The 16,106-nt window shown below is 37.8% G+C and overlaps 1 protein-coding gene across 1 annotated transcript; it reads right to left on the reverse strand.

Annotated features, from left to right (window-relative positions):
* Window positions 1-6,144: 6,144 nt before the first annotated feature.
* On the reverse strand, window positions 6,145-12,328 carry LOC125776165 (odorant receptor 83a-like). Its single transcript, XM_049447054.1, has 3 exons — window positions 11,731-12,328; window positions 6,525-6,814; window positions 6,145-6,441 (listed from the first exon to the last, which is right to left on the reverse strand). The coding sequence occupies exons 1-3, from the start codon at window positions 12,158-12,160 to the stop codon at window positions 6,145-6,147; spliced, it is 1,017 nt and encodes a 338-aa protein (XP_049303011.1). The 5' UTR covers window positions 12,161-12,328.
* Window positions 12,329-16,106: the final 3,778 nt, after the last annotated feature.

The raw sequence follows: 16,106 nt of genomic DNA on the forward strand, positions 1-16,106 counted from the left end.
GAAAATTCTAGCGAAAAAAGATGCGGCGGCTAACTGAAGGTTTCAGGACTGGATCATACCTCTCGTATGAACCCTCAAAGTGTGATCTAGCCAACCGATGCCCATAGGCATACTTAGACTATGGAGGGAACACTTCTCCCGCCTGCTGAATGGAAGTGAACACCTAACACCAGGAGGAGGCGAACCCGATTCCCCAATCGATGTACGATGGAGCAGACGTTCCATTTACCCGGCCAAGAAGAAGTTCGAATAGCAGTTGGCCCGGCTGAAGAACAACAAAGTGTTGACGAGCGTTGCGGGGTGTTGCCCTGTCCGAGCTACTCAAATACGGCGGCGAAGAACTGATAAGGAGCATGCATCAGCTTCTTTGTAATTTTGGATTGGAATTTAAGTGTGCTCCTGTCCAATCCACAAAAAGGGAGACCATATAATCTGCGCCGACTACCGCGGGATAACCCTCTGTCACACATTCGCATATGTAAGGTTCTCTCCACCGAAGCCTCCTTCTATAACAGATGGGTCGACATAAACTCGTAATGGACCGAATAATTGTTATTCCATTTCCAAGAACTGGCAACGCTAATTAGCCTGGATCAATATAATAATTTAGGGCATGTTTGCTGTCCACTTTGAAAATATAACAAGCAGTTCTAGGTCCTAAGAATCAAAATAGTTATACCAATTAGTTGATAGGTTGTCCGGGATCTGGTATGCTTACAACTGACCATCGAGCATTATCCTCACTTTATTATTACCTACCAAAATCAAAAATATACAGTCCGCAGCAAGCATTTTAATTATAAAACCACATGTACATGATGAATAAGCCTACAAACCTGTCAGAAAAATGGTATTTTCGTACCGATGATAGGATGTCCCTTTGATATACTTCGTACAATATCTGCGGGTTAAGATTTCGACGAAAGCTTGGGCAGGAGATATGCTTTCCACGTCGATTCAGCAGGTACATTTATAAACTGCACTGTCGTCATTATTAATGCAAGAAGAGCTTGTTGTCAGCATTGGAAGTCACTTGCCTAGCCATTTCAAAAAGCGACTATATTGCGCTGGGGGATTGATTCATACGACAAGGAACTTCTCTAAAGCCACAACTACTCGATCAAATAATGGCCGGGTACGTCGTACGACTACCATATGAGCCACCATTTTCCAATACTCCACGAATTGGCAGCAAAAACAAAGTCAAATTCTCTTTGACAACCTCATATTAAAAGCTCATACAACTTTTCGGCCCTGCAGGATGGCTTTCGCCAATAATGAAAAAAAAAACAACAATTCTAAACAAACCATACGCACAAAAATATTACTCATAATAAAATGATCCAAGAAGTCTAATAATATTTGCATCTACATAAGCTCCTCAAATTGGTGATTAATGGGAATCAGCTATACAAAGCATTAATTAACACGTTGACGGACACTTGCGTCTATAGCCGTCAAAGCGAAGTTCACTATGTGGCATGACGGCGACAGCCGTCTAAAACGAAACGGTCGTTTACAGACACTGCGGCGTCAAGTGTCAATTTTTGAACTTTACTTGTTCCTACTGTCCGTCAATGTGTTAATTATAAAGAATTCTCTACTACGAGTCGAAGCCGTTCTCCATTCACGGCACTCTCTCGCAAGAGCCCTCTATTATCACAGTCCTAACTAAGGAGTACCCATTCTGGCCATACCTGAGCCAGGCGTGGTGTTACTATCCTTCATAAGCCGAGAATAAATAAAATGCATAATTTCCGATAATAGAGAAAAAGCAAACAATAAACAAGCGGTATACGAAACCGATAAAATAAGAAAGTGTAAATAACCGCTAGTAAAATAATAAAAGCAGACAATCTCTTTACGATAATAATAACCCGTCAAAACACTTACATAAAATACAAATTTATATTAAAACCAAAACCTAATATTTTTTTGACATTTATGTCAAATTTCATATATATATTCATTAGTGTTTGAGATACGTGTAGTTTTGTGAGCTGCTAAAAGTGAGTTTTTCGTTTATTGCGATGTCGAAATTTGTTGAGCAAAGAATTTGCATTAATTTTGTTTACGGAATCAATTTTCTACTGCGGATACGTTGAGGATGGTGCACAAAGCCTTTGGTAATGAGGCTATGTCTAAAAAAATGTTTACAAGTGGTATAGTGAGTTCCCAGCCGGCCGTGAACGTGTCGAAGACGAACAGCGTCCAAGGCGGCCATCAACCTCAACCGATGAAGCTTACGTTCAACAAATCAAAGATTTGGTGTTGAAAAACCGTCGATTAACAATTAGAGACCTTGCTGATGAAGTTGGCATACGGCTCAGCCAATACCATTTTGAAGGATGTTTTGGGGGTCAAGCGCGTCAAATCCCGACTGGTACCGAAAACATTGAATTTTTTGGAAAAAAGGCTTTGCGTTGAAGTGTGTGAAACGATGCTTTCCGACTATCAGGGGGTCATGAAATGCATTATAACTGGCGATGAGACTTGTATCTATGCTTACGATCTCGAAACAACCGATCAATCGAGTGAATATCGTGCCAAAAGAGAGCCGAAACCAAAAAAATCGCGCCAAAGTCGCTCAAAAATCAAGGTCATGTTGCCTGTTTTCTTCGATTATCGTAGTGTTGTGCACTATGAATTCCTTCCAACCGGTCAAACAGTCAATAAGGAATATTATTTGAACGTTATGCGTCGTTTGTGTAACGTTATCCGCCTAAAAAGGCCGGAATTGTGGAAAGACAATTCTTGGTTTTTACACCACGATAATCCCATACTGCCCTCGTAATTCTTGATCATTTCGCCAAAAACTGAACCCATATCGTTCCGCAACCACCGTATTCACCTGATCTGGCGCCGTGCGACTTCTGGCTGTTCACCAAGCTCAAAAGACCGTTCCGGGGCGCTACGCTCAAAGCTTAATAATAAAACATCCGGATACCCCTCGTCCGCTCGCCGTCGATTTCAATCGTACGTTCGCACGTAGCGAGTACATTTAGATTTTCCTTTTACATATTTTGTGATTAAATGTAAAATAACAACATTACCTTTGTAAATTAAAATAACTTACATAAAATAAACAGAGAATTTTTTCTTGCCCCCGATTAAACAAGCGTAAAAAATCAATAACTGAATACGCCAGACACATTAAATTTTATCTACGATATGGTATAGGAGGGCTTCATGGGAGCCGGTGTGAAAATTTGACGATGGACATGGCACCGCCTATATGCAAAGTTGTCAAAGTATGACGTTCGGTGTGAATTTCTGGCAAAATTTTTGACGCATAACTTATATAAATAGGTGGCAACTCTCAATTTTTGTTTACATATCAGCAGATTATCAGCAAATATACAACACAGTTGATATAGTGCTGTAATTATTACGTAGCTCGAACGTACCTATAGTCTAATTTACCTAAGTTTAGCTGGTTCACGAGGGCGCTGTGTCCAGACTTCATTAAAACCACAGAGTGACAGAGTTCGGCACTACAGGGGTCGTTTTAGTCTGCAGTTCAGTTTCCTCAACCTAAATGGGCACTTTCTATTTACTTCCTTTAGCTCTAGCCTTTGTCCCAAGGAACAACTTTTTCTTCATAGTTAAATATCTCGTTCTTAAGTTTAATTAACTAAATATTTCGTCCGACAATCATCCTAAAATCGTTGGTGACAATACTGATGTGGAAAAGTAACATATACTTGGTATTTCCAGAAAGCTGTGTCAACACACACAAAGAAGGTTCGACGTCAAGAAGTTGCTACTCGTCTTGCACTCCTGCTCTCTGAGAGTATTCATCAGCAATTCTGTATAAGAGAACTGTGGAACGGCGACAAGCTCCTTACGTACAGCTCCAAGCGAAACCATTTCGTAAAGGTTGAAAGAACAGCTAGCACGACCAGAACTGTCGTGTCGTAGCGGAGAGAAAACGTGCGGCTTACCGCGTGATGTGGCTGAATAGATAGATACCGAGAGTTGAAGAGGGAAGCGAGGCAAAAATGCGTGAATATGAAGAGATGATAAAATATGGCGACTAAAGGAAAGTTTCAAGATCGGAGTATACTCTTGTAGAACCTGCAGAGGTGATCTCTCTGACTGATGCCCAGAGCATACTGACATAATTCAGTCTGCTGAATGGCAGTGAAAGCATAAAACCCAGAGATGGTGAGTCCGATTTCCCAATTGATGACGATTGAGCAGACGTTCCATTGGCCGACCATGAAAAAGTTCGAATAGCAATTACCCGTATGAAGAACAACAAAGTGGTGACGATCGTTGGGTTGCCGGCCGAGCTACTCAAATACGGCGGCGAAGAACTGATAAGGAGCATGCATCAGCTTATTTGTAGAATATGGTCGGACGAATGCATGCTCGATGATTGAAATTTAAGTGTGCTCTGTCCAATCCAAAAAAGTGAGACTCCACTATCTGCGCCAACAGAAAGAGTAAAGCTCACTGCCAACAAACTGATTGGACCTTATCAGTGTGGCTTTAGAGCTGGAAAATCAACAACGACACCGTCTCTTTGTCGATTTCAAAGCTACTTTTGACAGCACGAAAAGGAGCTGCCTTTATCCCCGCAAAACTAATACGCCTGAGTAAACTGACGTGGAGCAATACCAAAAGCTCCGTTGGGTTCGGGAAGGACCTCCCCAAGCAGTTCCATACCAAACACGGTTTTAGATTTATCTATAGTTGTATTTCTTTAATCTCCTGTTGGAAATAATTCTAACTGCAGAGCTTAATCGACCAATAACAGTCTTCGAATCGAAATACAACGTAGAATAACTCTTGCCAAGAGTTGCTACTTTGGACTGAGTAGGTATTTGAGAAATAAAGTCCTCTCTCAACGTACAGAAACCAAACTCTATAAGTCACTCATTATATCGCATTACGAGAGCATTGACATAGTTCAGCGATTTAAAAGACAGCGGCTACGCGGGCTACGTCAAGTCGTACGTATGCACGAAAACACTCCAGCTCTGAAAGTATTCGCCCCAATACCCGCCGGGGGAAACAGAGGAAGGGGAAGATTATAGTAAACTCGGCTATAACCGCGTAAGCGGTGTCTACGCCAATAAAGAAGAAGATAGGCAATACTTCGAACAGTTCATTTGTAACCATTCCCTTACAATAACATTATCATTAAAAAATAGTGAGAACTTAGTTGCGCATCTAATATTATTCCTGGACCTATGTAATTAGTCTTTAGTTCTAGCTTTATCGTACATACATTCAACCATCTTTCCATCTGCTCAGAGCTATTTGTCCAAAGTGAGTATAAAGCTGGATTTGTATCGTTCTCAACGGGAATGGTGTTAACTCCCCCACGGATTCATCTAAAGAGGCTCTTAGCTTGGCCCACTCGTCTGCTTTTAATGTTGCGTTGCTGTGGCCGGGAACCCAAATCATTTTAGTATTGAGTAGAGCTGCCATTAAGGATAAAGCCTTCCTATAATTGTTGAATACAATGAGAGGGAGAGAGATTTAGAAATCATCGGAGTATACACTCGCCCCCAGTCCATTTTTAACCCGTCGGTATAGATAGAGGTTGTATAAACCTCCCTTACTAAACATCTTTTCCACTCACGTGTAGAGTGTATCCTCATCCGTAGTTATTACGTCCGTAGTTATTATTTCCGAGAGTGCAGCATTGATTGGAAAATAATCCATGGCAAATTTTGTGAATATTTCTTCTCAAATAAATCCGTACAAGTATTTGTTTTTGATTGACAATTTGTATGTCAGGTGTCACCAAAAATTAAGAAATGTTGAGCAAAATCGAATAATCGAATGATTTAATATGCGAAGAGAGTAAAACTGTTCGGTGCTTTATTGAGTACTTCTAAATACGAAATGCTGACTACGGTGTTTAATAGAAATATATGTAGGGAATTATTAGATAAAATATAGTAGAGTTTGTAATTCTTCCGTGAGTCTTATTAAGATAAAGCTTTCATTCACCCTTATCCATGCTCCGCAGAAAAGTGAAGTAAGAAAACGATGTTGTGATAATCTGGAATGAAAATGATAAACGATGTATGTATGTTTAGAACGCAACTTACATTTCTAAAGTAAACTAAGAAAGACGTTGTGAAAAAATCTTGTAAACGTGTTGTCCCAAAGGAACATCAAATGCACTTAAAATATTATGTAGAATAAACTGCTTACCGCACGAAACTTTTCCAATCGTAACGGATAAATATTGCCAGCCGTGAATTCGAAAGCTTGTTGAGAATTCGTCAAAAAAATAAGATAATCGGTCCGTACCTCACATAGGTGCAAGTACCAGGGGCTACGTAATAGAGCCTCATCGCAGCTTTGACTACATATATGGATTATCTCGCTGGCATAGCAAGTCATAAATAAATCACACAGCCCTAAAAACAGGTAATGGCCTATCGAAAATACTTTCAGAAAAGTTTCGCCCTCCGATAACTGATCCGAAGGAAATTAGAAGAAGTCAAATTAAAAGAAATAAGTAGATATTAATTAAAGCTCATTCATATTCGATAACCCACCTTGACTATATTAAAGGCGGCCATGCAAAAAAAGAGTGTGATCAAAACCGTCTTCACCAACCAAATAAAATTAAATAATCTCTGCAATTTACGCAAAACATTCAATATGAAAATGTGATGCTCGACACATGGCTTTAGAGCGTAGTTAAAGGCTTCTCGAAAGCTACGAGGTCTTGATGTTTCAGCTGGATTTGGTATGTGAGGTAAGCAATCCAAATCGAAAGGTAATTCGTCCGTAACATAATACTCATTGATCTCCTCATTTGGCATCCGTTCTTTATCTCGTAATTCTCTTGATGAGCCAATTTAAAGAAAATATTAAAAATAAATAACTTTAAAATTAGTAAAGACAAAAATCTCTTATTTGTCATTTATTCTTTTATGAAACTCTAGATCTACATACGCAGTATTGTTCTTATACAAAAGGGCAGAGTTTAATCAAAGAAAATGTTTCAAAAGTCGAATAAACTGTTAAGATAAAAAGTATTAGGAAATGGGAATTAGTTTGAAGAATTATAGAATCGATAATATTTTATAAATTTACAGCCTTATTCACTGATCTCAAAAAAATCCCAACTCTCGCTATTGTGAGTTCTTCGAATTTTGTGAGGTTAAACTTACCCCGCATCTCGACAGGCTAAAGTTTATGGCATACTAACTGTCAAATGTATTGCCGTTGCCGTTGCTAATTTACATACCAATTAAATTAATAAATTTAATATGAAAAATGATATTTTGATGTGTATTTGTATAAGTTTATTAAATTTAAGGCTTCGCCAATCAATTTTGTTAAATTTTATTACAAATTAAACTAAATATTAATTTTTTAGAAAAATATATTAAATTATTTGGAAACTGTACTTATTATTTCGTACTTTGTTTTTGTTATTTAACACAACCGTCTTAATACTCGCGCTACTAAATTTAAAATTACCGAAATGAAACTGCCGTCGGTATATACATACATACATATGTGAATGGGATGTATAGTCTCTTCGAAATTTACATAGAAATGAAAACTGATCATTCAAACTGCTGAAGTGACGGTTTATTGCATGCATTATTCCATAAGCAATATCGAGTCTCCATAGGCAATACGTGCAGGTTAGTTTACAATAATTTTTTGTTTGAAAGCAAACTTCACAAATCAGTTGTGAGATTTTCTCGGAATAGGGCTGTTATTTAATACTGATTGTTAAGTTAAATGGTTGGTTTGTGAGCATCAAATAAAAGCTAACTAAAATAAGGTGTAGTAAAGTTGGGCCTCTTTAAAACATAATCTCTAAATTTGGTTCATATTTACATTAATTCACTTTTGCCTGCACCCATATAAATGTAGGTCGTTGCCACTATATTCTTCAAACTGCAGTTCAGAATATCGAATTGTCCGGAGAGTAAGTAACAAAGTGATAAGAAGTAAGCGCTGTTAACCACAAATAAAGTCGACATTTGTACTTGCGCCACGGTTTGAAAAATGTAAGCGATTTCGTAAATAAACGGTGCCTGAAAGTAAAATTTACATATGTATGTATGTATATTTATTTATAAAAGTATTTGTTTTTTTTTTTGTTTGAGTGAGAGTAAATCTCTGCAAATTCTGTTGAACCTTATAGTCCACAGGATACCAGCAGACCAGCGGCAGCGTTCGGTTTCTGTAGATAATTGGTAGAAAAAATTGAAATACTATAGCTGAGATACAGCCGGCAGCGAATATTTTTATGCCGTTATTGACCTTTTCCGAGCACGCTTTCATGGTGACGTAAGAAAATCCTAAAAAAAAAAAGTTAAAAATGTGATCGGGTAATGGATTGCATGTATTAGAGTTTGATCAAAAATATACCGCTACCAAAATGTGAAAGTTATATAAAATCGATCGTTTATACAAATACCATACGCAATGTAAATATTTTCGAACTTCCGCTTGACTTTATAGCATATATATGTATATATGTATATATATATATATATATATATATATATATATGTATATATATATGTATAACAAGTCAAGCTGTGGGAGATTTTACTGAACTTCTGAAAACTCGTCTCCCTGATGAAAATGTGTCCTAATGACGAAAAAGAAAAAAAATCATTATTAGCCTTAGTCCCAAATATACTTATATCCGCTGGCTTTATAAGATACATATCGGTCAATCTGTGTGGTATTTCAATACAACTCTGAGGGCATTTTTTTGGGGCAAGTGCCTAATAAAGGTAGTTATGGCCAGGAATTTAGTTTTATTATAAAGAAATTATGTTTTTAAAATGATTTCGGGCAACTGACCGATCTCAGCCTCGAGGCCTAGTTTTGGACTACTTTTAGCTGCATTCGGGATATACATATGTCAGCAATAACGATTCTAATATTCTTTTAAAAAATGTCAATCTTTGCAGGTTTATCTGAGAAGGGAAGCGACTGCATATAACCTCACTAAAAGTTCTCCAGCGGTGTTAAATTGCACGATCTTGTAGGCCAGTCCACAGGCCCACGGCGCGATATAATGCGCTAACCAAAAGTTGTCTTCAATAAATTGATATTTTCTTTAGATGTATGGCATGTAGCGACTTCCTGTTGGAACCAAAGGTCATCCACATCAACATCCTCTAATTCAAGCACGATAAAGTCATTAATCATGGCTCTATAGCATTCCCAGTTAGCTGGCTTCAGTTTTGAAGATACATGGAACAAAGATTCCAGCCGTTAACCTTACTGTATCCCCACCATCAGTTAATTAGCCCTCATATTCAGAAAACTTTCGTCTCTTTGGTTAAGTTTATAACACCTTTATAGCATTTGAGTTTGTTTTGTTGATTGAAACACATATGTATGTATAAATATCATAGACATAAAGATATGTAAGTGTAAAATTGAATTGAGTGAGTCTATGACCTATAATGCAAGTGAAAAATATACCAAATATGGTGTGCAGATGGATACTATCGATGCTTGAGAATAGGATTTTATAGCTTCAAACGGCGCTGCAACACAAACAAGTTATGTGAGTAGAGGGATGCCTCAAGGGGGGGTCCTCTCTCCGCTTCTATGGGTTGTAGCGCTGAACGAAATACTCATCCAACTAAACGGGGGAGGAGTGAAAGCAGTAGCGTTTGCAGACGATATAGTGTTGTTGGTATCAGGTTTGTTTCCTTCAACAGTCAGCGAGATTATGGAAAGAGCACTTCGTAGTTTAAACCTATGGGCTAAAAGCAATGGTCTAGGAGTTAACCCGAACAAAACAGAACTAATGCAATTCACAGGCAGAACCAAAATACCTCAGCTTCAACTTCCGGTACTAAACTGCACAACACTCACTCTATCCCCAACAGCTAAATACTTGGGGGTGGAGATTGACACCAAATTGTCCTGGAAAATAAATATAGAAAAAAGAATAAACAAAGCATATATGGCCTACTATACTTGTAAGAAAATCATCAACAGGAATTGGGGCCTCCAACCAAGTATAATCATGTGGATGTACACGGCGGTCATAAGACCCATACTTACATATGGAGCTCTGGTATGGTGACCAGCGCTAAACAAACTGTACAACATTAGAAAATTAAATTGAATACAAAGAGCAGCATGTGCGGGTGTTACGGGCGCAATCAGGTCATGTCCGACTGACGCGCTCAATGTGATCCTGCATCAACTACCAATGGACATTTTTATTCAAAAAACAACAGCTATTACGGCGATAAGAATAAAAGAATTGGGAGGTTAGAATCAGCAGAACAACGGACATAGTGCAATTCTAAACAAGCTCACTATTAATAAATCAGACTGCATTCTCGCAAGGCTGGATTTCAATAGACACTTCCAGGTGAGGATACCATCTAGACGGGAATGGAGAAGAGGTTCAATAGCAGAGGAGGATACGACCTTAGTTTACATAGACGGGTCCAAAATGGACTGCGGAGTGGGCACGGGGGTATTCTCCGCTGATCTGGGCATATCTCTCTCTATACGTCTACCGAACTCGGCTAGCATCTTCCAAGCAGAAGTACTAGGCATAGAAAAGGCCTGCGAAGTTCTATTAGAAAACCACGGGAATATACATAAAGCAACTATATTTACGGATAGCCAGGCGGCCCTCCTGGCACTGTCTTCACCCATGACAAATTCCAGTATAGTTCACAACTGCAAGAGAGCACTAAGCTCAATAAAAGACAAGCTCCAACTAAACTTGATCTGGGTTCCAGGAACATTTTCGGTAACGAAAAAGCAGATGAGTTGGCAAAGGCAGGAGTTTTCCTCAACGAATCCGTGGCGGAGCTAATACCAAGCTATAATAGACAATTTCAACAAGTTACAAATAACAGATGGAAAAACATTACAAAATGCGTCATAACTAAACAATTATGGCCAACATATGACAGGAAAAGAACCAACGACTTATTAAATAGGTCAAGAAAAAGTATTTACAGAATAACTGCTACCACAACGGGGCACTGGCCATTTGGGGAACATGCGTTCAAAATGGGTATGCCCTAGAATGACATCTGCCGTGGCTGCGGAGTAGCAGGGAACAAGAAAACAATCTTCCACTTTCTCTGCGAATGCCCAGCTCTAGCACAGATCCGACACAAAGCACTCGGAATCCACCAAGCACCAAACCTTGAATGGATTTCCACCAAAAGCATATCGGACATAAGTAGATTCATCGAAACCTCATAATGATTTGAGAGAGAAGGTGAAACGTAATAGCAGACACAGGAGGTTTCTACGAATAATGTATCAAAATGGCACATCAGTGCTAATTGAGCCCGATAGGGCTGCACTCCAACCTACCTTCCTACCTGGTTGGATCCTGAGATATTTTCGTTGAACAACGAATATCGATTTCCAAAAGTTTGTCAATACCTGAAAGTATTTCCCTCTTTGAACTTTGCAAATTGCGAGAGTATAAAACGTTCGGTTGCTCACGAACTTAGAACTTTTTACATTTTTTTAATTGTCCTGATACCAAAAAGGAACAACTTTCTTAATTTATAATCAAATTTAAAGTACGTCATTGTCGACAATTATTAAAACCACAGAACTACAGATTTATTTGCTTCCGACTTCAAATTGATTTGCGAAAATCGGTATATGGGAAGTTCTTTAGGCATATCGAAAATTAAAAACCGTTTTATTATTTTTCACGAAAATTTCTTTCTTCTCTAAATGAATTCTAAATATCACACTGCGAAATATCACATCACTTACCGACAGCCGAATGAACTATATATTCTTTATTTACGTAATCCAAAATTCCATTGGTAAGATCGGGGTACACATATCGAAAAATCAGTTTTATGATAGTAGCCCACAAGTACAAAGCCGTTTGAATGCCCACATTAATTAGAAATTCCAAATCTCCATTGTCATAATTGAAGTAAATGGTACAGAGGAAGAGCACTAACATATGAAGCACCATAAAATCGAGAAATATGTCCAGAATCCAATTAAGTAGCACACTGTAACGATGAAAGCGTTGTGGCAGAAATTCTTCGAACGGTGTTGGACGTATCGCAGTTATATACAAAAGCCAACGCATATATCGGAATAGATCGCAACGACTTTCGTTCGATATGCAGCCGTTCGGGTTGGCACAGCGCTCGTCATTACCGATATTTTGTTCCCTTACTGGAATCATTTTACGAAACTCAGATCTTTCAAGTCACTTACTATTTTCTAGCGCTTCACAAAGCGTTCTTTTATAGAATTTTTGCCAGAATCGCAATGTTTGTTGTTGCAGGTAAGAAACGCCTTCTAATTGTTCGAAATTCGAGACGCAATTATGCAAAATGTAAGGGTACTTTATTAACACCTCGGGTCGTTAATACAACTAATGACATTTTAATTTAGGGTTAGTGATGAAAAGAGCTGCGTTTATTCACAAATAAATAAGTAGTTTAGTATTCAAGTTCTAACTTCGATCACACGGTCGGTGATGCTAAAACAGTTTGTCAACTAGACGAACAGGAGATTGAATTCTCACTAAGTGATTCCTTCTTGGTGTGCTGAGTTAACTCTCATGTAGATGGATAGTCTTCGAAACGTCGATAGCAATGCCGCAATTTCTCATTGTTGTGATTATATGCTCCATTTTCTATACACGGTTTGATTTTAAGAAAATACTTAATGGAAAGGGTTTAGTCCTGTTTCAATATCAGATGGGTCGACAACAAAAATCCAGTTTCTAGAATAAAAATATATCAATTGGTGGCCATTATAGTTTGCTTATCCATATAAAAGGAAATTCGTATATCTTAAACGTAATAAGTGGAACGAGGTGATTGACGAGTGTACGAGCTAATTGCGGATAACGACATAGAGCTGCTGCATTATTAACTAGTTTTATACATGAACAATAAAAGTACTTCCTTCCTGTTGTTTTTGTAAAAAGTTAAAACATCTTTTCCACAGAAATTACTATAAAATTAAAGTCTTTCGAACAAAATTAGAGCAAAATAAAATTTATTATAGAAGTATTAAAACCTTAAACTACTAGAACCCTGCAGAAAATGCTCCGGTTTGAATGTAGAATTATGAAGAAAATCATACTTATGTATTTCTCTTTAAGAACTTTTAAAAATGCAAATTGTATAAGCATGAGACCGTAAAGCTTATAAAATTTGCTTCGAAATTCTTGTCTTCAAATTGATGTTCTTTTCTAATCAATTTAAAATCGAAAATGTAATTCCTTGAACACATCATTTACAGTTAAGATTCCGTATATCAAAGTTCTTTTGATGCCGCGAAAATAAAAAAATCTATTTATAATTTTCCATGAAAACCTTTGTCTTTACTAAATATAAATTTAAATTTTACACTGCTACTACTTATCGACAGCCGAATGAACCACGTTTTCTTCATTTACGAATTTCACAATTTCATTGGAAAGCTCGAGGCATACCAAACATCGTAAAGAGATCACAGCGCTCGGTTTCGCCGACATTTTGCTTACATGCTGGAATCATTACACGAAAACACTGGACCTGCAAGTACCTTACTATTTCGGAGAGCTTAAGAAAACGTTCCTTCGTAGTGAATTTGCAGAATTTTTTCAAACCCTTAAGGTCATTAAGCGTACTTTATTCACACCTCTTTGTGTAAAGTCAACTAATGACATTTTAATTTAAGGTTAGTGGTGAAAAGCACAGTGTTTATGCAGAAACAACGGCATTTCAATAACCAGTTGTGTTAAATTCATACAAATTCATAACTGTAAAATTAAAAATTCATGTGTGCAACTAACTTTGATCAAACGCTCTTTTTCAACTATGTATGAGTGTAAAGTTTGAGGCATTGATATGGAAAACCTGAAGATTCATTGTGTTAGGGAGTTTTTATCTGGACAAACGTCTCGACTAATTCTATTAATATTTTTGCGTTAATCCACATATTTTTGAGAAATCTTGTCCACTTAATTTCATTAAAATGTCACACATTTTGACGGCAACATCAGAAAGTCGAAAATCCCTATATAAAGTATATTCGGTTCAAAAATGTTTGGGGTGATTGCATTCACTTTTGACATTGCTCAGGTACACGCGATAACATATTTTGAAGTAATTTATAAATACTCACATACTCATCGACATATTCGGCATATGGTTGGAATAACGAAAATGCGATCTATATCAATTATATCATTGTTCTCAACTTTATTTCTAATAATATAGGGAAGTAAAATTAGATCATGGCCTAAGCGCCTTATTCCATTATAATGATTGCTATTTCAATGTTTGTTTTGTTTTTCTCATATAATTTATATTATATTAAAATTTAGCAGTCGAAACCGTGTTGTCAAACCGTACGGTCGCATTTTTCTTTTTCTCTCGCTATTGCTGTTGTTGAGCATCTGCATTCTAGCGGTGTCTGTGTTATAACGCTACTTTACAGTTGTGCACTAAAAACTTTTTTACTGTTAATTTCTCGTTGTGTTTATTTCTTATTGTTAACTTGTGCTACATTCATACATTTTTGCATACATAAGAAGTAATATTTTTCACAATGCCCCCCTGGGGCCCCCAACAATCTGGGTGATAATAGGTTTGCCCTATTATCCTCAGCCCAGAAGACTAAAAGAAAAAAGCCTGAACAATCAACGTTGGACCTATTTCCGGAACTCCCCATAACAAAGAAGGATGACCCCAAATACCTCGTCATTAAGTCGCGGAATGCCAGTAAACCTATTACATCCATCTCCTGCTTCGCGATTTATAAAGGTATTCAAGCTACCAGTAAAGATATTAACAACATCTCGTCACTTCGCGATGGCAGCCTACTCCTCCTTGTAAAAAATCAAAAAATTGCTGATAAATTTCTTTTCACTAAGAATCTATCCGGTGCAGGTGCTGTTGAAGTTGCCCTTCACAGAACCCTTAACTGAGTCAAGGGCACAATTTATGCCCCCTTTATTTGCCAACTTAGCGACGATGAAATAATTGAAGGTCTCAAGGAACAAGGTGTCTCTGCAGTCCATAAGTTTAACAAAATAGTTAAAGGCGTTCGTGTACCTACTGGTGCCGTATTATTAACATTCAATAAATATACTCTTCCTAACAGAATTGATGTAGCCTGGAGAACCCTAGATGTCCGTCCGTACTACCCTAATCCTATGCACTGCAAATCTTGTCAGCTATTAGGACACACCGCTAAACACTGCGAAAAAACTCCTTCCTGTGTCATTTGCAACCTTCCTTCTAACCACTCTCCTCCTTCTGATTGCACCAGAGTTTACTGCGCTAACTGCGCAGGTGAACACCCCTCGTCTTCAAATGCTTGCCCTAAATTTATTCAATCGAAAGAAATATTAAAGATTAAAATTATACACAAAATTATACAATGGCGTGACGCCATTACCAGGTATAAAAATCAACTTCCTTCCACCCCATCCCCCTTCTCCTTCGCCAACGTGGCAAAAATGCAAACTAACAGCGATATAAATACAAACTCAAAAAATTATCATAACAAAAATAATACTTCAATATCAAAAAATTCTAACCTCAATAATAACGCAACAACAACAAAAGATTCATCCTCCACCAACAATCCATTGCATTACATAGAACTTCCAGAAACTTCAAAGACCTCTCCTCTTCTCTACCCCCCACCCTTGAATTCTTCCCCTTCGCCCTCTTTCTCTCCACTGTCTCCCATCTCATCGCCCTCCTCACACACCATATCTCCCCTGGCATCTTTTGCCATCTCTCCTCTTGCTCATAACACCTATCCAACTTCCTCCTCCCTTTCATCTCCGTCACCCTCGTTGATGGAACAATAAATTCCCATAACCTCACATTATTATTTTTTTTTTATTTTTCCTTCCATGTTAACAATCCTTCAGTGGAATATCAATGGATACTTAAATAATTACATCGAACTCGAACTTTTAATTAAAACATTCAACCCTCAGCAATAATAATAAATGAAACTCATCTTGCCAACAATATTGTAGCTCATACCCCCTAGGCATATGTATATAGGTTATTTTTATAACCTCCCCAGCAATACCACCAGCAAACAGGGAATAGCCATTTTGATCAACAGAAAAGTACCACATAACACCCTCCCCCCTACTCCTTCAAACATCT

This window comes from Bactrocera dorsalis, chromosome 2 (genome assembly GCF_023373825.1).
Source record: "Bactrocera dorsalis isolate Fly_Bdor chromosome 2, ASM2337382v1, whole genome shotgun sequence".
Classification (NCBI taxonomy): Eukaryota; Metazoa; Arthropoda; class Insecta; order Diptera; family Tephritidae; genus Bactrocera; species Bactrocera dorsalis.